The 21,558-nt window shown below is 44.5% G+C and overlaps 1 protein-coding gene across 16 annotated transcripts in view; it reads right to left on the reverse strand.

The window, feature by feature from the left end:
- The window catches only part of ST3GAL6 (ST3 beta-galactoside alpha-2,3-sialyltransferase 6), a 48,925-nt gene extending 30,193 nt beyond the window's left edge, over positions 1 to 18,732 (reverse strand). For 3 of the 16 annotated variants that reach the window (XM_056327835.1, XM_056327830.1, XM_056327821.1), the window contains exon 1: positions 14,882 to 15,099. In XM_056327835.1, coding sequence (XP_056183810.1) covers positions 14,882 to 14,921 — 40 coding nt within the window. In that variant the 5' untranslated portion in view covers positions 14,922 to 15,099. Of the gene's footprint in view, positions 1 to 1,418; positions 1,735 to 13,865; positions 13,991 to 14,635; positions 15,100 to 15,169; positions 15,201 to 15,265; positions 15,589 to 16,006; positions 16,184 to 16,273; positions 16,395 to 16,474; positions 16,537 to 18,671 lie in introns of those variants that run through there. The other 13 variants (XM_056327836.1, XM_056327822.1, XM_056327833.1 and 10 more) reach the window with 10 other exon arrangements.
- Between the last annotated feature and the right edge of the window lie 2,826 nt (positions 18,733 to 21,558).

The following is a 21,558-nucleotide window of genomic DNA, read 5'->3' on the forward strand; positions in this document are numbered from 1 at the left end:
ATAGGACATTCAACCTGGCACACACATCAGAAGGTAGGAGCTGGGGTGGACCCAAACCCATCATTAAGGGTCTACTTAGCTCTCAGGAACATAAAGTGATCTTTAATTATCTAAGAATCTTCTCACCATCCCATCCCCCAGCGCCTGGCTCCATTCAGTGCTTTGATGTTCTGCAGTCAAGAAAGACTGTCGTTTTAGCAAATATCTTAACCTGGTTTAGTAAACTAAACCATTGCCTTAAGGAACAAATTATTCTGGGTGTATATTTAATGATGACAGCATTTTCCAGCTCTCCCTTCCTATTTTAAAATAGCTGAGTGTTATAGAAAGTTAATCAAAAGAAAACAAACTTACACAACACACATATTGCACTAGAAAATTCCCATTGTCAGAGATGCAAGAAAATAGGTAATTGAGGAGACACAGTTCAGATGTAAAATGACAGTCCCATTCCATCTTATTTATCACAACACAAGACCCAGCATCATGACTTAAACCCAACCACCTGACTGACAGAGATCATGGTGCCCTTAGGTCAGTCAGTGATAAGCAAAACAAGAAGGACAAAGCTGGAACTTAACTATTCAATTCCCTCCTCTTTCCAAAAAGCCTACAGTGATCCACACAATGAAAGGGGCTAGGAACCCAACATGCCAGTGACCAGCGTTCAAGCTGTTGGCTGGTCAGTTTTCTGAAAGCAAGCAAGCAATGGGATGCTTAAGTGTTGTAAAAAGATTGGCGTGCTGTTTTTAATAGCAATCTAAGCTAAATTCTTCTGTCCAACTTCACAGTCCTACCAAAGCTGAGCTACAATTACAGAATTAGACCAGACTGACTCTGTTATGGTATTAAGAGATCTCAGAGGTCAGCCTGCATCTCCTATGGACAGATAGATCCACCTCAGCTCCCACCAACCCACCACAGAGACACATTTGGGTATATGAAAAATTAGCTATATGAGCCCAGAGGCTAATTTTTGTTCCCTTGGTGGAAGTGGGGAACCCAGATCCTTGTCAGGCTGAGCTGCATCTTCACTTACCATTAGCCTTTATTCTGCTACTTCAGTAAGTGTGGTATTCAATATGAGCCACTATCTCAGAGTCTCTGTTTATCTTTCAGTTTAAATATACAGTTGATGCAGCCATGCCACAGAATAAAATAATCACACAGGAAAATACAGCTGTTGGGATGGGTGATCACACCACCACACTACGAGCAACTTTTTCATATTGTTTATAAGCCTTCCTTTTGCTTTCTTGCTTAAAATTAGGTTGTTAATAATACAATGCAAGAGGCTTTTCCATCTGTCCTGCTTATTTTGTAAAGCACCTTTGACTATTAAACAATAAATATTTAAGTAAAAAGTGGCTACTACTAAATGAAATACTACTCATCATAAACCAATCTTAGCTACATACCTAGTCTTGGGACAGTTTGACTTCTTGCTGCTGCAGTTAGCTGACAGCATGAAAATTTCAGCTCACTCAGACCTTCAGTTCCTAGCTCTTACTAGTTGTGGGGGAGGAAGGAAAGTGAGCTTGAAAGCTTTGAGTGGACCTTGAAAATTAAAGGGACAGTAGAAAAAGCAAATAAAAACTTACTAAGAAGTTTAAAAAGAAATATCAGGCTTCTTAAGATGTAGTCAGTATTTTGTGGGTTTTGGGTGTGATCACCAGTCCTGCTGCACTGTGTCCTTTGGTCAGGATGTAGTGCATGCCTGGTGGATAAACTATGCAAGAAAAGGGACAACCAAAGAGGAAGCTCCCTCATGCCATTATTTGTCTCAAGCTGCCAGAACATGATCACATTATAGCACATGCACAGATATTTCTTCTGCCAAATCTATTTGGGCACTATTCATCATTAACTCTTCCAGTTCTCACTCTTAAGTACATGCAATAGTTCATTTATTCTCCCCCTCTTCAGGAAGGAAACACTGCAGACAATACAATAGCACCACAGCAGTCTGACTCAGCCACTTCAGTGCCTTTCCTCATACATTCAAGGTTTTTTTCATAATTTCATACGCTCCTTTTGATTTTAATCAGGAAACAGAAGTCCTCAGAAATACTAACTTTAAATGAGGACAGTAGATATATTGGATCATCCTAACAAAGTAGCCCTGAATCAAAACTACATTTCTAACTCTCCGACAACACTGACTTGTTTTTGAAGTGGTAAGTTTAACAACATCTTAACTGGAATCGCTAACATGCCCTGTCCCCCACCAAACCAAAACAGTTATTGCTGTTCCCCAAGGCCGGCACAAACCATGACACCAAAAAACCACAGTATTACTGTGTCAAAACATGATTGGGGACTTCCACCATCCCACCACGTGTATGATCTTTACCAGCAGTTAAAAGATTTTTCTGCTCTAGAAGATCAGATTCTTTCAGGCTTTCTGCCCTAATCTCTTTCAACAACAAGGGGATAAGCAGTACAGAAAGAGTTTGCTGACTGACAGCTGGAGCCTTCCTCCCTCCAAGAGCACACCAGACTAGCTATTTGCTTCCACAGCATCCTGATAACTGACAAAAGACTATGTTCTTCCAGAGATAGCTTCTCTTTGTTAAGGAAGGTTTCCAGTGTTTCCCCTAACACCTCCCCCTTCTCCAACTACTACAGAAGACCTGAAAAGCAATACCAAGATAATCTTTTATTCAAGTACTCAACAGCAAGCAATGAGGTCCAGAAGATTTAGTATCACAGCAGTAGCTGTGATAGTGTTTAGTAGATTTAGTCAGCCCTTGTTCTTTAGTAGCTACTACAGCCAGAAACACAGCCTCTGCAGACATTAATCTACTGGGGAGAGATGCTGTCTAGAGCTATGTCCAACTTGACCTGTTGTGTGGCTGCATACCAATTCAGGACAGGCTGAAAGAGTTAAGAGACTGGGTTTAGGGCCTTAAGTGCTCCCTCCCTTTCATCATCCTGCTAATGGTGAAACGTATTCTGTACCACAAGAGACAGCAACACATTTGTTCTGTGGACAATTCATGTTTATTTTACTCCATTTTTGTCTTTCAAGTATAGACACCAGTATTTTGCTCTTCACCAGAACATGCCCACCAGCTGGGTCAAGCAAGGACGAAGAACAACTTAATCAGTATTTTTCATCGCAATCACAATTTCAGTCCAAAAATCTTCAAGGAGATCTCCGCATCACTTTCCCTCTTGTGTGACTCTCCAAGCTCAGAAACTCTTCTCAGACAGGCATATCCTTCAGCTAAAAGGTATCGATTCAAAAAAATAATAATAATAATATCAAAGCCCAGTGAGATCTATTGTAGTAATTTTCACCCCCTGCAATCTCAATTTACCTAGAGAGGACAGCTGGTGGAAGACGAAGGTTAGCTCCCTTCCAGAAGGCTGCAGGCAGGCCCAGGAACAAGTACGGTTTATGCTTGTGTCTTGGGCATAACAGACAGTGTAGCACCTACACCCCCTCCAAGTCTTGTCTCCAGTCCCATGCTCTCACCTCATTCCCATTGCTACCTTTAAATGCAAGAAATTGGGTACAGCAGCTTGCTCCAGCCAAACCTAAGCCCTCCAAGATCTCAGGCAAGATGTGAAACACACAGGTTTGTAACCTTCCAGGAAGGCATGCCATCAATAGAGAGTTTGGCAAAAGCTACAAAAGGCCTGCAGGTACTGACTTACTCTTACAGTCTTATCACCATGTTCAGACTCTTGTTCTTACCTCCTTTTTATCTAGAGCACTATCATCTATTCAGTGGTGTAACTCCTTTTTCACTGCTCTTCCTTCCCTCTGCCTGAGTACACAGGAGCTTTTACATGTCCCCCACTGTGGGGGCAGGAACAGAAAAAGCGGAGGGGGGGGAAGATAGGTTGCATGCACTCAGACCATTTCTTGGATAGCAAGACGACACATGTACAAGCCTAGGTCAGGTTACTAACGCTTACTGAAACAGCTCCCCTTTTGGCTGCAAAGAAGTTCTGTGATCCTGTTCTCAGACATACTGCAATCAATGACCTGTGCTGTTCCACAGAGATACCACTTTTGGGCCTACAAATACAAAATTTAATGTCACTTACACTGACACCAAATACTAGATCCACAGATGAAAAACAGGAATACAAAGCATCCACCAGTGCATCCTGCCAGAAAACCCTGATGAGCAAAACACAATGGAGCACAGGCATTAGGTATCACTGAAATGGCCCTCAAATAGGAGCAGTATTTGGTGCAACTGTCTGATACTGAGTTAATTAGCCCTACTGAGAGGCAGAAACACATTACCTCCAGCTTAGGGCTATCACAGGGTTGCTACACCACCCTCAAGATCAGAGTTAACACTGATTATATTTACATACGCTCAGATTACTAGAGTGCAATGTGGATCCCTGGAGCCAGCTCAAGGCGACAACATGCTCTATTGCATGGTGTAGATATACACAACTACATGTGTAAGAGACAGGTGGTTTGATACTTCTCAGCTGGTGAATGTTGGTTTTAGTTATTTCCCCTCCAAGACAGAAAAAAAATGATCCCTAATGTTCCAAAATGGTTTGGGGCTCATTCCAACAATAGATACACAGCTAAACACTACCAACTTGAGTTTAAAAGTCAGCCCTGGGTAGATTCAAATCCAACATGGGTTTTGAGGGGAAGAGGAGAAATAATTACTGGATTCACATCTAAGTAGTGCTTTCTAAGTATCACAGATTTCCAGAAACCTTGTCTATAATTACAATCAAGAATAACACCAAGTCCACAGTCTCATCTTCTTGCCCACTTTTGTGCCTTGAGATGAGGACTAGAAGGAACTGGTCAATTTATGCAAAGGTGCACAGAAATTCAGAACAGACGTTTCCATATGCTTTCCTTGCACTGTCCCTCCACAAGCCTCCCCATACAAGTTGCTTTTGTTTGTTTTTTTTTACTTTCTTCCTGCTGTGCACTTGAACACAGATCAGCAGTTACTGCCATGCCCAACAGCCACAGCGATGCAGTGTAGTACAAGAACAACTACTTTGGGTTTGGTCAGAAGCTAACTTGTGCATGCAAAGCCCAAAGCAGGTATGAGCCAAGCACAGATAGCTCTGCTTCCTGAACTCCCAAAGCTTTAATCAAAGCAAACACCATAAATTCAGCTCTAACTATGCTTTTTTTTAATTGCTAAAAAAAATAATCACAAATTCAGTAACACAGCCTTAGTTGAAACATTTCTTTCAGCCCAGTTGTACTCTTCCTGATTAATCTTTAAAGCTTTAGCCAGCTTAAGTTAGGCTGCTGTTTGTATATTATACATCATAGGTATCAGTACAATACATGACAGAACAAAATACACAGAGAACAGGTACTATAAATCCACACAGCTCCTCCTGCACACGGTGGTCATTCTTAGCCTATGCTCTCCCTCTCCTTTCAGCTCTTCTTCCAGAAAGACTGGAATATAAACAAGTCATGCAGTGTGTTCTGGGGGGTCAGAGTTCAAGCAATTTTTTCCTCATACCCTGATTTGCATAACTGAAAAGGCTTCTGTCAACTTGATCTACTCTTCTTGAAGGAAGAGAGCATCATGATTTTGAGTGGTTTTGCTTGTTCACCTCCTTTTAGACAAAGATGACACACTACACAATGCTCAGCAAAACAGAAAATTATTAATAGGAAGACATACTACCCACTACAACACCAGTATACTCATGCACACCCACTGTTTTTTGTCCATGAGTGCCTACAGAGTGAGAGGCTTGTGGTCAAACACGCAATCCTTCTTGGGTTTCCCAGAGAGAGAGAGAAAGAAAAAAAAAAAAAAGGAAAAAAGGGCAGGGAGAAAAGGCTGGAAATAGCCAAATTATCCTGGTTTCAGAACAACTGAGTTCCAAACCGTATCAGCACACCAGTTTCCCACCCCCACCCCCAACCCAGAAACCACAATCAACCTAAATAAATAAAAGATCCAACCAGAGAATTTTATTTGTATTATACACACATTTGCTAGAGCATTAAGGCTCACCTTAAAACAAGGCACACTTTGTCTTCTAATAATGTCTAGGATATCTAAAACATCCAGCTCTGGCTGATTTACAGCTAGCAACTTAAACCTCAACTCTCACAAAAATGGCTGGGAATTAAAAAACTAAATCTACCAGTCAGCTCGGGGAAAACAAATAATCTCAACCCTAGGCTAAAATAAGTCACCAAAAAAACCCCACTCACAAGCAAAGTCAGAGCTCTCAAGGGCAGCGGGAATAATGTTTCCTTGTTTAAAAAAAACCATATATATATATAACTGAGGGCTAATTTACTTGTTTCACTACCAGCACATGGAGAATTAAATGCTCCCCATCTACATCAACAGTAAGCCCCAAGTAAATCCGACTAATTTCTCGCTTAGTCATAGCAACATAAATACTGATCTGTACTGGTGTCAGAATCTGTCCCTAAATAGACACGGGATCTTTTTATGACTAATTTTCACAGCAGGATTTGCAAGCCCCAGTCATGATTAAGAGTCCAAATATGCATGGACTGCCATCATCTGATGCCACAGCTCTTTTTACTGGAATTTTTAGTCCCCATATTTTAAAAAGCAAGAAGTTACATTACGCAGGTTTGTGTGGATTAAGAGGCTCAGCAAATAGCTGTGAACGTGCTCCTACTAGCATACAAAACTGAACAGTTTAATTTTCATTTAAATAACATGCAAAGCACCTCTGCCGTCAGAGCCCCAAACATATTATGTTCACTGATTTTTGCTGTATTGCTCCCTATCTTACTCTAGCTACTTTAAAAAAAAAACCAAACCACCCCCCAAAAAAAACACCCAGCTGTTTGAGATTGAATTGCAGAATCTGCTGTTGTGGTAAATTCTATTTGCTGCAATGTATGTGCGCCAGAGAGCTCTGGGATTCTCAGGAATGCAGCAAAATGAGTCCATGAAAAGTGTAAAGCTAAATTAATTTAAGGAGGAAGGAAAATGGAGATAAGTGGTAGCACTTACCCCACACTACTGCTCTTGGAAGTCTTCCAGGGCAGCTAACTTGCCAGCCCTGGAGAAAGCTGCAGGACACTAGCAGTGTGAGCAGCTTCTCTGATAATGTTAATGCCTTATGTTTCCAGCACTCTCAAATCAGCATTGCAATGAATACATTCACATTGCCTTTGGATCTTGAAAATTAATCAGAATACACACTTTAACTGGTAACTACTATAAGCAAGCTAAAGCCAAACTGCCAGTGCCAAACTTGAAAAGCCCGACTACTGTTAAGTATTACAACTATTTTCAAAAGTCTTCTTTATATGTAGCATTGTTTTCTTAGCACCAAAGCTCAAAAAAATATTATTTACAACAACAAAAAACCCATAAGAAGAAAAGCTCTAATAAGCAACTTCATAACGTTTTGTGGACGTGAAGTGTTTCTGAGCTAACAAAGAACCGTTGTACAGGTTACAGCAAAGCCTGTAGCTGATCCCCTAAAGGCTTTTAGTGCTGTGTTTCATTTCTTAAATGTGAATACAGGAAAAGCTACCTACATAAAATATCCAAACAGTACTTATCCTGAGGATTGAGAGCTATGAGGCATACCATAGTTACGAAATGTAGTCCTGAAGAACATTTAACACAGCAAGTCCTAACTGACATCTTTTCTGAATGGGAAAGGTTGCCAGTAAGTCTACATGTGTTTGTGTTTTAAAAACAAAAAGTTATTTGTAAAGCAATGAGCTTTCCAAGGGGAACAAAGATGTATCTGACTTCAGCATTCAGAGCATCATTAACTGTGTGTTTCCTTAGACAAAGCTGAAATCAGACTCACAACAATAAAAACCCAGGACAAAGCAGCAAACTAGAAGACCCAAAGCCAGAACTGGAATTTGTCACAGAGCAACTGTTAGTTGCTGTTAAGGGAACTCAGCTCCTTGTGGAAAAGCATGCATAAGTTTATTTACATACTTCTGTGTATACAGAGATACAAAGTGACACTACAACAGCCCATATTGCAGTGCTAACTTTTAGTGGGTATCCATCCAGTAGCAGAGTTCACAGCCCTGAATTATGCACCTTGGCTTCCTTACCTATACATGATGAAAACTAATTATCTTTGATGGTAATCTTCAATTGCCATCTGTCTGGGAGGAAAGCTGCCTAAGTGAGTCAGTAGGGAATGCTGGGAGAGATTATAGGCTTTCCTCAGTACTACAGAGACACTCATTGAGAGCTTTCAGACCTCAGTCCTCACACAAGGTTGAACGTTTACAAACCATTTCCTTCCCCAAAAATGAAAGCTGATGTATCACTGTTTTGGGGGTTTTATTAGTTTGGTTTATTTTGAAACGGACAGTCATGGCTAAAACCGAGAGGAGTCAAAGGTGCATTTCACCCCACCCACACATCATTTCTCATGGTCTCACAGCCCTTCTGCTGGGGTTGCCCTGTAGCAGCTGTGATGCACAGCTGAGAGCCAGGAGTCACCAAGCAGCTGGGCAGCCTTGCTGCCAGGGGCAGGCTGCAGACACGCAGCCCTGTCCCTGCTGCAGGATGGCTTCGCACAGTGCCTTCTGCTGCCAGCGTATCATCAGCACCCTCCATCAGTTTCATCTGTTCATTTCTTAAACAAAGCCTGGTTTGCTGTAGGTAAAATACTATTTTTGCTGTTCAATCCTCAGTTTCAACAGTCCTTAACTGCTAAAGCAAAATGAACAGGGGTTTCTTTAGGACTGCAGTATCTTTACACAGATTAGCCATCCTCCCCTACCTGATCCTTGCAGAAGGTCAGATTTGCCCAGGGCTAGATGTTCAGGTGTCTCCTCCGAAGGTAAAATTAACAAGCAAGCCCCGAGACAACAACAGAGCTCACCTCCCCATGAGTCACAGCAGGGTGATGGGCTTTTGTGGCACAGATCTGCTCTTCCACAGCCAAGCTAGCCCACGCTGCAGCAGGGATAAAACATGCAGTCTGACACTTGAACTTCAGCATAAAACTGGTAGTCCTCTAGAGCAAGATACACTGTAAGCAAGTTCTGGTGTGTCCCTACTGACATCTTTTCCTTGCTACCCTGACCACACCAAATCCAGCTCAGCCTCTGGCATCACCGTGTCCTATCAGATTCTATTCATGCCGCAAATGATGCAGAACTCCGTTAGAGCATGAAATGCAGTACAGTAAAAGGCTTTTTGTTCTATTGCATGTGGTTTTAGCATGAAATGAGATTTAGACAAACACATCCTGCATGCATGTGTGCATATCCGTTCTCTCCTTCCCTGTAGAACTTTTTTTAATCCCTTTGGCCAAGTTCAGTCAAATTTGACAGGAGATTAGGAACTTAACAAATTGAGACGTCCGTAAGTTTTGCAAAAATAAACAGGCAGCTGGGTAACACAAAGAAACCCCATAAGCTCATCTTTAATCAAAGATCAGAAAGTCCACATGCAGAAAGACATCAGAAACCTGGTCTCATTATATCGGCTTGTCACACAACTGTGTAGCAGAGTTACTGCAAGAGCCTCTGGCCATTAAAAAAAGTGCTAAAATTTTGAAGTCTTGCACAAACATTTAAGTGTCCGAATTTTCCAAAACAGTTGTCTGAAGTTAAACATTATAGATATCCTTTTCAGTCACTTACTAGATAGTCTTAGCTGACTTCAGTCACCCAGCTTCAAAAAGTCAGACATAAGCCAGTATGTATTATAGGAAATATTCTCCATACAATCTCAAGTGACGTGCGTATTCTATTTCACTTCACTATTCTTTCCAAAAATCTCTGAAAAACATTCTCAGATTAGAGATCTTTAAACTAATACAAAACCTAAGATTTGAGGCTAAGCTACCTAAGAATCAATGTCTCAAGTTGAAAACAAATTATGGTGTGCCATTAGCACAGAAGAAAGAATTGAAACAGCTATTCCATTCAAACTGCTCCAATGAAAATGAAATAACAGTATTTACTTAGTATATTTTGCAAGAAAGGGCAGTCAGTCTTGAGAAATTGCACAAATGGTATCTAACCAGTACTTTAACCATCTGGCTACTCAAACCCCAGTTTACACACTGGGCCTGTGCTCCACTGCGCAAGGTGAGCAAGACAGGCACAAGAAGCGCTCTGCTATGTCAGACCAATCTAGCCCACTAGTCTGTCTCCAGCAGTGACAGAAGGAGATGCTGTTTAGGGACAGCACATTTTGTTGTTCATTCCCTTTGTCCACACACTTCACTTGCAGCACCTACAACTGTTCAGCATAGGAGTCAGAGGATAACATCCCTGTCTACCCCTTCTAGCACCCTTTTTATGGGTCTGCCAGCACCCACGCTTTGGCACCTGGGCAGAGAAAAGGACAGGAAACCAATCAATTGAGACTGAAGTGATACTGCTAGATCAGAGCTGCTGAGCCACAGGGCACTTCGCCACACAGTCCTGAGGCCCGTGACTTCTTGGGAATGGGGAATTAAAACTGCCACGGGTGGTTATAAAATTGAGGAGGGGGGCAAGCAAGTGGGGAGAAGGATAAGTTTACATACCCTTCCAGATTCTCAGCTGAAGCAAGTAACAGTCACACTGTCTCATTAAATATTGCAAAACATTTAGGCAGGCAGAACTAGCTGTAGTTTTCCCTTAACTGTTTCCAGCAGAACCCATGCTTTTCCCAGCAAACCAAATGAGAATGCAGTAACTTGTCTACACAAGGGTCACGATCAAGACTAGCTACCACATGCTAGCAAGCCTTGTACATGTTCAATACGGACAAATCCTAACTTGCTCTGGCACTTCATCAAGTGGATTTAATATTACGGCTCCATTTAATCTTGTGCAAATGTTGCGTTCAAACAAACCCTATTATAGGGTACCTCACATCTATACCACTAACCCTCCTCCTGATCTCAATCCTGTACGTTGACTTCAGACTACCTGAAGCACCGTTAAGATTGAGGTGATAGTGTTTGCAGGGTGCTCAGGCACAATACTGGTGCAGGATGTATACAGGCAGGTTCAAGAACTTCAAAAGAAACAGGAAATACCTATTTTGACCTCCAAAAGATTAATAAGATTGTGGTTTCATTCAACAACAATAGCTCTTAAGCAGCAAGCACCTTCTTCTCTCCTCACTGCAGAGAAGAAAACCCCCAAGTTCCTTCCCCACACTGTCCCTTGTGTTACACAAGGGTGCTTGTATACTGCTAACAGATCATTTCTGCCACACAGTTCATCGTGTAGCCAAAAACCTGTGTCAGCATAACACACCTGCAAAAGCTAGCTGCCCAGGAGAGAGCTACACCAACCAACAATTAGATTGGAAAAAAGAAAACGAATAATGGCAAAAACACAACTTCAATTCCTTCTTTACCCTAGGAAAGGGACTCCTCCCCCATCCCATATGCAATCTCATTTGTATTTTATACACACACATTTTGCATTGACTATTAAATGGCCATTACTTATGCATATTCTCTCTGCCTGCCCTGCTAAGGCTCCAAGTAAGCCAGTGATGTGCCCCTCACCATCATCATTTCACTGCTGGCCAAAGGACTCTGAAAAGCAGTAGTGAAAGAAAGCAACAGACAGCTACTGCTATGCTGCAAAGTAACAGTCTGCAGATCCAGTTTAACAAAGAGCTTTGCAGCAGCTGCTCCTTATTTTAGTGTTTCCAACCTGTACTCACAAGGGCTAGAAACTGGAAAAAAGGGAGCTGAAGAGTCCATAGAAGTCTAAGCCTGCTAGCCACCCACCTCACAAATGAAGTTTCCTACAGACTAGTGGCCTAAAAGAAAGCACTATTCCTGCTAAGGGAATAGAAACTTGCACTGTAAATCAACAGGTGTTAAGAGCAGTTTCGGTGATTAAGTCTGAACTTCATTTCATTCCTGTCTCTCTTAAAACCAGTTTCTTCATTACCCTGTTCCTGTCCTCCTAACAGGAAGGAGGATCAGCTTTGTGGCTCCTCAAGCTTTCCAGCCTTCCCTTCCTAACCAGAGGAAGTGGGGACTATTTGAGCTTTTGCCTTGCTCCTCCTGGCTCCACACGGATGCTGGAATGTAAAGAATAGCTCTAGCAGCTCCACTGCTGCTGCCAGGGCTGGGAGCAGATGCAACGCAGAACAGTTACACACAAACTTTGGATGTTATCCCAGGGAACACAAAATTTGCTCACTCTGTTGCAGTACTGTCAAGTGTTTTCCTTTTGAGATATCAAGGCTTAACTTTTGTCTTCAAGACCAAAGGAGGACTGACTTTGAACACTGACGAGTGACCCCACCAGAAGAAAATGAACTTTAAAAAGGATGTGATGTTTTAAGTACAGAACGTAAGAAGCACTACCACAAACTATTTTACCACATTCTGCACCTGCATTTGTTCAAAGCATTTTTCAACAGGTAGCAATACCGCATGCAAGCCACATGTTCCCTATTTTTGCTTCATAGCATGCACTAGCTAACGCTGCCCATCACTTTTCAGCTTTTCAACCTTTCTGTACAAATAGCAGTTACTGATATCAGTGATTAATACACTGAACTGCAAAGTGAGAACAGATTAATTTCCACACACTACTGAAAGGCGACTTGCAAAAGAAACAGCTTGCATGTTACATTTTCCTCCTGACCTCAATACACATCAAGAAAAGATGAGGTTTTAGGTTCTTCTCTAGCAGGAGGATGGAAAGAAAGATTAAATGCTTCAGGAAGTTACCAGACCAAATGAAAACCTCCCTTGAAGACTATGAATAGGTACAGAAGAAGCCATACATAACACAGCAAAAGTAGAAGAAACTGGAATAATGGGGGAGGTTCAGAGGGATTTTATTCAGCTACAGAGCTCTTGGTCTTTTGAGTTGATAGCAGTAGAAAATAGAGACTGAAAAGAAAATGTCCTGTACACTCACTTACTGCATGAATTTCTTTCCCAATTATTTACTAGCTTCTCTATAAGGCTAGAGAAATTGATGAACAAATTATTGAAATGAATGACAAATGAGTTGCCACAAGCTTGATAAATTAAACTCTTCAAACACAGAGCACACATTTCAACCAATTTAACTAAAACAGTGCAAACATCTGGAAGAAAAGACGTCTGTAAAAAGAGGTATTTTGAGTAATCTTGATCCCATTCCTAAAAATGCACTTAACTAGGGAGCCACAGTGGAGTATCTTGCATCATACACTCAGTAAAAACAACTGTTCATGCTTATAAGTAATACAACCTTAAAGTACAAAAACAAAGATCCTGTGCTACAGCTTAAGCTATACCATGGAGGAAAAAAATGAGAGCCTTTTCTCACAAGCTCCTTTGAGTCAATGGTGTGGATTGCCTCACAGAGACTCAGTGGTCTTGCAAGTTCTATTGTCAAATGACCCATCTGACTGCACCCTCTCCAGCAGCATATCAAGCAACACACAAGATTACCCAAAAGCTACATATCAGCCAAAGCAGGTTCTTCTTGGGAAGACGGATCAAACCTTTACTGAAAGGCACTAATCATGGTGTGCCCAGAAACTAACAACAAAAACAAGCCTGGGACAAAATAAAAGCATTCATGGCACAAAGCAGCTATCACAAGAAAAACTATTCCCCCTCCCTACCATCTTCTATCAATAATGATCACACAAGGAAGAAAACAATCATTCAAAATCCTCTAAAACCCTCTGCTTGTAGGCTTTCGAAGGTCTGAAGAAGTGGTGACAGAGAAGCCCCTCAAGCGCTTGGCACTGTGAATAAGCCCCATCACCATGCCAGCTGCTGTATTTCCCTCCTCAGTGAGGCAACTCCCCTGCATAATTGCTAAAGCCATTATTTAGCAGCATGCACAGTACGTTATCAAAATAACTTCTCACCAACCACCTTGTCTAGCCAAAAGACCACAATATCTCCTTCCCCACTTGTTTATGACTTAGGGCTTGGGCACTTACGATCTTCCTGCCAGCTTTCAGGTTTTGCTGTCCTGCCTACACACTCCACAGCTGCTCCCACAGCACTTCCCCAGATGGCAAACGCTTCCAGAGAAACTTTCCTCCTAGTTTTGAACAGAGGGGTATTTGGACACTGGGACTCTCATGAGTCTCAGGAGAGGATGCATACATCCCACAAGCAGGAGGTGTCTCCTATAGCCAAGACGCCCTTCCGGGAAACCATGGGACTTACCTACCTTTAATAGTGCTGCTTCAAGAAACAGCTGTAAACTTAAAGAGTAACTTAATTGACTCTGCTTCAGCTCAGCAGATGCACAGGCATACTAAAGAATCAGGTACCATGTCAAGCTGGAAAGAAAGATCTGTAGATTTATTTCGTGCAGGTGGGAAGAAAAACAAGGATACAACTGGTGCAATCTAACATATGGAAGGAAAGTTACTTTCGTTTCAGAAATACCACTTTTGCGACCTAATTAGACAGGAATATTTCATATCCAGAAATAGATGGGTAGGCAGCCTCGCTCCATGAACATCTCCTTTCCCTTACAGCCCTCCCTGAATTTTATTTTTCAAGTTGAGGAGCGACCAGTCTAGCACCATCACATTCGCCACAACAGAAGATACATTTTTTTTTTTTTTTTTTTTTTACACATAACATTTTCACACAGTTCAACTGCAACAGAATTGTTAGATTAAAACAAGTAATCTCATCCCATCGCAAATTTCACCCTTTATAAACAGTTCTTCAGCCACGCTGTATGTAAGAATACCTCGGCACAAAGCAGGTGAAGAAGAGAGAGACACCGCACCGACCGAACCTCGACAGAGCGCTTCAGCCGGGTAACCGGGGCGCGACAGCCATAAATCCTCCCAACAGAGCGGCTGTTCATCTCGCTGGAAGCTTTGATTTGAGAAAGGACAGCGGGACCGACCTCACGGCTTGCAATAACCAGAAGAAGCACCACCCCCACCGGCAAAGAACAGCCCAAGGACTTTCAGAAAAGCAGAGAACATACACGTTCCAAGGTTTGTTTCTTCCGATAAAGCACCAGTCATGCGCTCGCACAGCTTAAGGCCGAGCACAGCCACGGAGCCGCTGCTCCCTCCGCCGCGCCGAGGCACGCCCCAGGCAGCCCTGGCGCCGCCGCCCCGCAACGAGCCCGCCCGTGGGACCGCCGCACCCCGGCGGCTTCGCCGGCGCCACGAATCTCCGCTAGCGCCTCGCCGCCGCCCCCACCCCCCACCCCCGCCCGGCCCGCCGCGCCTCGCCTCGGGCCCAGGCCGGCCCCGGCTGCTGCCCCCACCCAGCAGCGGGGCTGCGCCGGGAGGCCGCCGAAAGCCGAGCAGCTCCGCCACCCCGCCAGCGCCGATAGGGGAGCGGGGCCGTCCCCCCCGCCTACCTTGACGGGCGGCGGCGCCCGGCAGACCCACCGGACCGCCCCCGCGGCGCGGCCACCTCCTCCCGCGCTCCCAGGCGCGGCCAGGCCCCGCCCCCGCCCCCCAGGGGCCCCGCTGCGGCCGGGGGCGAGCGGCGGCCCTGCATGCGGCCCCGGGCGGCGGCGGCTCCGCCCGGCCTCTCCGCCGGCGCACGCGGCATCAGGCGCATCTCCGCGCCGCGGGCCGGGCGGGCAGCCGCGCCGCAGCCCCTGTCACTTCATCCCCGCCGGTACCCGCGTCTCCACTCGCCGCGATACCAGCTTTTACCAGGAAGTTCCCAGGAACCTCTGGGAAAGCTCTGGGACATCTCGTCTCACCGGCTCGCAAGCCCATTAAATACCGTATTCTCTTCAAAGGAGCTTGAGGCAGGCTCCATTCCTCTGGAAACGCAATTAGCTCCCTGAATGCTTTCACCGAGGAACACGCCGATGTACGGGACCGGCCAGCTCTGCCTCTGAGCGTGCGGCGATTTACATGGTATAGCGATACTGTCGCAGCCGCTGCCACCGGTACCTGCCCGAAGGAGGTTTTGGAACGGAAGCGTGCGGAGGCTCCACGAGGCCAGCTAGGAGCTCCGCGGCCGAAACCGTGCAATAGCGCGGCGGGAGAGGGCGGCGCGGGAGCAGGCGGCGCGGGGTCCCCCTGGGCCCATGCAACAGCTTACAGAGCCAGCTGCGCTCCTCGGAGCGGGGATGCTCACTTACCAGCTGTCAGCAGAGCGGGTATTTTATGTCTAAGTTATCAGTGACAAGAGGATGGAACGTGTCGCTTCTTACTCGGACCGTCCTGGCCGCTGTTGGCAGCCTCTCAGCAACCTCATCCTTATCCCGCAGTGGCGTTTGCAGTAAGAAGAGGGAGGGCTTGTTTCAGCTCAGCCCCGTCTGCAAGAGTAAAAATAAAAGGCAGCGTTGAGTTTTGCGTTGAAGCAGAGATGTTACTTGAGTCTGCCGAAATTCCTCCTCGTTTTATACCAAAGCCTTCCGGGGGGAGGAGAGACTGACATGAAGAAAGAAAGCTAAAGCGCTGCTCCGTGTGTCGAGTCCCCCGTGTCCCCCCCCCCAACGAGTATATCTTCTTTTCTCTGAATGAATGTCAGCAGGGGCCGCAGCCGCTGTTCCTTCTGCTGCCCTCCCCCGTCCCCCCCCGGGCCGGCGGTTCGCCGAGCGCCGAACCTTCTCCGCGCCCGCCCGACAGCCAGGGTGCGGCGAGCCGCGCCCGCCGCTGCATCAGCCCTTCCCGCCCCGCCTGCACTCCACAGCCTCCGGGAATTAGCAGCTAATTAGCAAACTGATTGTCACCTATGGTAGGAAACCAAGCAGCCTGAAAGGCACAGCAGTTATTTCAGGTGCGGGACTCATGGCCCCTTCCAGGAAGCTCCGGTGAGAGCCGTCGGGGGAGGAACTACCCCCTGAGAGCCGCTGGCAGGGCAAAGCGCAGCCCTGTCCTGCGCGACCATCCCAGGAGCCAGGGGGCTCCTGGAAAACCTGCTTTCTATAGCAGAGCATCAAACCGCGCGGCACCGAGCATTGCTTTTTGAAAATAATAAGGAGTTTTGCCAGTGATAAAAGAGGATGCAAAAACCGGCTTTGTCTGGAATCGTGTGCTGCACCAGTGTTGTAATCTGCCCAGAGCAGTTTATCATGCAAGAAGAAAACTGAGGGTTTGTTAATAATTTAATTGTCCTCTACTGTTTCAAACATTATGACCCTGATCACTTCTAATCCAAAACTTTTCTATGTGATGCTTCAGGGAGCTTGCAGGATGTTTTTAGCATTGTATCAGAACAGGATGCTTCCCTTATTCGAAGAGCAGCTCCTATTTTTCGTGGCTGTCGCTAGGAATGACCAGAGGTGGAGTCTGTTCTCAGCAGCAGTTTTATGCAGCCTGTAATTATTACATTAACATGTAATAAAAATAACGTGTTAAAAGCAGGGAAATTTTGTCTCTTCTTAAGGGACTATCCCACCCTGTAGCCTGCTGAGATGGCCTTCAGTGTGTTCTGGGCTGGGAACCAAAGTTCAGTCCTCTGTAATTTGACTTCACTTGAGCTGAAAATACCTTTGTGCTTTTGCTCCCTTCTCCCAAGAGGTTCCTCAGGCCTTTGTCCTTCACATCCTGGCCTTTACAAAACCAAGCTGCTTCAAAGTGTATATAGCTAAATTGTCTACCTTCTAAACTAATTTTTGCTGTACCTTTTTCCTGTGTCTCTTCTGTACCTACCCTTCAATTCACTGAAGTATTATAGGCACAAAACCAATAAAAAATAAATAATTTTGCACAATTGCAAAAAACAAGTTGCACAATGAAGGGGTCGGAAGTTAGGAAATACCAGAAGACGGGTTGACTTCACATCAATCCCCTTGCTCATATGTTTCAGGACAGTCTTAAATTACGTATTTCAATATTATTTTGTTCTCCCCTTGCTTTATTTTGCAAAACCCTGCCTTTGTTAGGATACAGGATGGACTTACTCTTGGGATGTGCCAGACTTTTTCAGAACAAGATGCTGGGACAATTCACTGCAGAGGAGCATAGGAAACTTTGAGGAAGTGGATGCTGTTCCTCCTTCTGTTCCAGACAGGATGTGTGTGCTGCAGCTGCATGTGTGTAAGTTTATGGGTGTGAGCTAATTTCACACTAGCTAACCTGGGTATTGATAACAGTCTAGCATGGATCTTTGGGCAGGCTGAAAAACATCGCAGTGAAGAACATGAATGTGCTGTTACAAGGGCTGAGCCACTTGCCAAGAGAAGCCAACTCGAGTTACTGACACACCTGTGAAGCTAGTTAGACATATGCAATGTACCTATGGTGATATTACGTGATGACTTAGAAGCAGCCATTTGATTTTACAGCTGGCTGCAAGTTATGTGCTTGTTGCTTTTTTGGGAGTCTTACAAGGCATCCAACTAGGAAGAGCTGAGCTTTCACATTTGCAGCCAAACTCCATAGGAGATGGAGTGCTGTGAACAGAGGACCTGTTGCTCACAGTTTTATCCTCTTGCATTAAAGGCAGCATGTATAAGAAATACAAAGAATTGTATCTAAGATATCTGAATACATCTCTACCTTGAATAAATCACAAAATCCCGAGTTCTAACTACATTGGATCTCAAGTTCTAACTACATTGGTCAAGTAACATAATAATCTAATTTGTAACAATGTAATTTCATTTCAGCCTCTTCCAGCAACTGTAACTGTCCCAAGACCAGCAACAGAATGAAAGCTGGTGTTTGTTGTCATCTAAATATGTTGAACTAAATTCAAGGATTCAAATGGCAATTTGAACAATTAATATAGTACCAAAAAAAAATTAGTTCCTAGGAGTTTTCCAAATGATCTGCATAAGCAAGAAGTTAATAACTCACCTGCAACAGATGCATGTATTTGGCAGAAAGTATAAGGAATCACTTCTCTGGGATATAGTCTATTGCACACAAATGGTATCAGTGATGATTTGACAACAATGAGTAGACTTCAGAATGCTTTGGAAAAGGATGACTAACAGGAAGTCAAATGAATGCTGTGCAAGCACAAACAATGGATGTGACCAAAAAGTCAACAGATACTTTTTCTTTTTTTTTACTATTTCAATTCAAAATTAACTCTCCTGAGACACAAATCTCCCCAAACCAAACATAAAAGCCACAGAAACCTTGAAATGCAAAGCAATAACTAGAATAAATCCAAATAAAATGTAGTCATATTTTAGTTCCAGGAAAATCTGTGTACCTCCTGAGTCACTAAACTAAGAAAATGTGGCCAGACCCTACCCCAGCTTGCAAAACCAGAGAAAAACAAAGAGAACAATTACAGGAGATGGAAGGAAAAACTGCTGAACAGGGGAAAAGCAAAATTGTGGAGAACATGGAATAAACAGAATGGAAAGTTGCAGCATCATGAAAGTGATTTCCTCCCTAGCAATCCAGTAGGCAAGATGACTAATCAGGCTCTGTGTATGCAATTCATCTCTGGTCCTAGAATTAAAATGTGACATAACTGCCACCCTTTATTAATTACCTTAGGAGATGAGTGCATTTATAGAAATACAAACTGTCACAACATCCCTTCACTCATTTTCTAGCTTTACTACCTGCCATCACAGTCTGATCCTAACCTTTATGTCATGCCATGAGAACAGCCCCAAGTCCCATACATGCTCAGATCTCTGCTACTGAGCTCCAAAACTTGTCTCAGCACAACTCTGTTTCATAGAGTTTCTCTCTGTCCCCTTGTCCCAGATGCTGGGGGCTCTGAGCTCGCCACTGCTATAGTAAGCACCAGTCCTCACCTAGCTTGTTTGGTTACTGATTTGTGGTTGCATGGTATTTCTTCTGGAGACTCTTTGCCAGGAGACAACTTGCTAAAAAGCCTGTCGCAAGAGCTTTAAAAAAATCCAGTTAGTTCCTGTAGGACATCTCATCAGAACCCACAGCATTTGTCATGAGTTCACAGCATGCAACCTGCACCTAGTTCAAGGTCACTTTTTCACAACCTGGTCAACCAAAGAACTACATTAGGCTGTGACTGCTCTCATGGTCCCTAGGAACTGCTTTTTGTGGGAAGTACGGAGTGCTTTCTCCTGCCCCAGGCTGTGCAGTGCTCCTGTACTTCATCTGGGAGAGAGGACACAATCAAACAAAACATATGATGACCAGAAACACCATGGAGGTAACCCAGGTAAGGCTGAGACAGCCTCCCTGCCAGCCAATCCAATGTTATCTGAAGTGGTGAGCTCATTAGGAAGCACTATTTGCCAACCAAAGTGAAGCCCTCAGGGCATGTATCTATACATAATAGCATCAGTAAACGAAATACATTATCCAATAGGCACCAAACATCTTTGTGCTTCACTAGGCATGGACAAAAGGATGGAATAGGTCAAGACACACCCACTTGAAGAGCATTGTGAGCAAAACAGCAGGAAGGAGAAGGGGAAAGGGTTTGCGAAATTGAGGAAAACGTGTCCTGAGCAGGTAGTGGTTTGCACTAGATCAAGAGGAACATTTAATTACAGATTCCTCCCCTCCACTTTTGCCTTGTTTCTTTAAAATACGCTGTCATGTGGAACTCAAGGTAAGTTTTCCACTTGTGCCCCCATCCTTCCAGTGGATGCCAGTATACTGGCATGACTCCACCTCTACATGTGTCCAAGAGTAACCCAAACTGAAGTTGCACAGCACTGAAAGCAGCCCTTCCCACAAGGAAAGAGGACAAGAGCTGATGCTGCCTTCCCTGACAGGAGACAAACCTCTCAAGATCCAGTTCTTCCACCCATCTGACAGGGATGTGGGAGTCCCCTCCCTGTAGCTCAGGGGGACACAGTGACTGCTGTTCACAGAGGATGCTGGCTGTGGCATCTGGCATGAGGGAAGACTGGGAGAAGGAGAGAGGTGAGGTGGTGTACAGAGGGAGTAACGACCCGGGTGGGTGGCAGGGGTGGTGGGAGACCCTCATTTGCAGTCACAGCCCCAGTGCCAAATGCAGATGGGCTCTGAGCTCAGAGAGAACAAGAAGTCCTTGAACCTGTGGCTCTGGGTCCCTACCCACTCAGCCTCATGTGCTCAAATGACTGAGATAAGCTACTTTTGGAAGATTAAATACCTGTCCTTTTATGATAGCTCAGTCATTCCTACAATACCATGCCAAGACTCACTGCTCCTTGTCTCCTTTCCAAGGAGAGGCCAGCATGCAAAATGCCTTTGCCATTTTAAGCACAGCTTAGTGCCCAGTTGCTTTCTCTGTGCACTTTATGAAAAAGACCTCCCTGTTTTTCGCACTGGCTCCCCATTGCAAAGCCTATCTTTCTGGCCTCCAGGCCCCCAAGTTTCTGTGTGGTGTACTGCTGCCATCACCTGTACAGCTGAGTCATTATTACAAATGTTAAGGCAGCTGCTGCAAGTAGCTCTCAGATCTATAGCCTTTCAGCTTCAAACTTCTGGCCCACTTCTTTGGCCGGTGTTAACTGGCCTGGATTCCTTTACTGGTTTGCAGCAGCCAAAGATCTGGAAACAGGTGCACAGGTTTTCCTGCAAGTACTCCTCAGGCTGGGTCTATGCTTGAAAATACAATGTAGCAAGACAGGACACAACACAGAGCTATAAAAGTGATACAAATAGCTACCATTAGATTGCCAGGAAGGAGGGTGAGAAGGCTAGGTGAGCCACTGTAAGTCAGGAATGGTGTGGCAGAAGCCACTAGAAGCCTTGTCATAAGTGAACAGCAGGCTAATTTCAAGGAGACAGACATGGGCCG

This window comes from Falco biarmicus, chromosome 2, assembly GCF_023638135.1.
Source record: "Falco biarmicus isolate bFalBia1 chromosome 2, bFalBia1.pri, whole genome shotgun sequence".
In the NCBI taxonomy this organism is placed as follows: domain Eukaryota; kingdom Metazoa; phylum Chordata; class Aves; order Falconiformes; family Falconidae; genus Falco; species Falco biarmicus.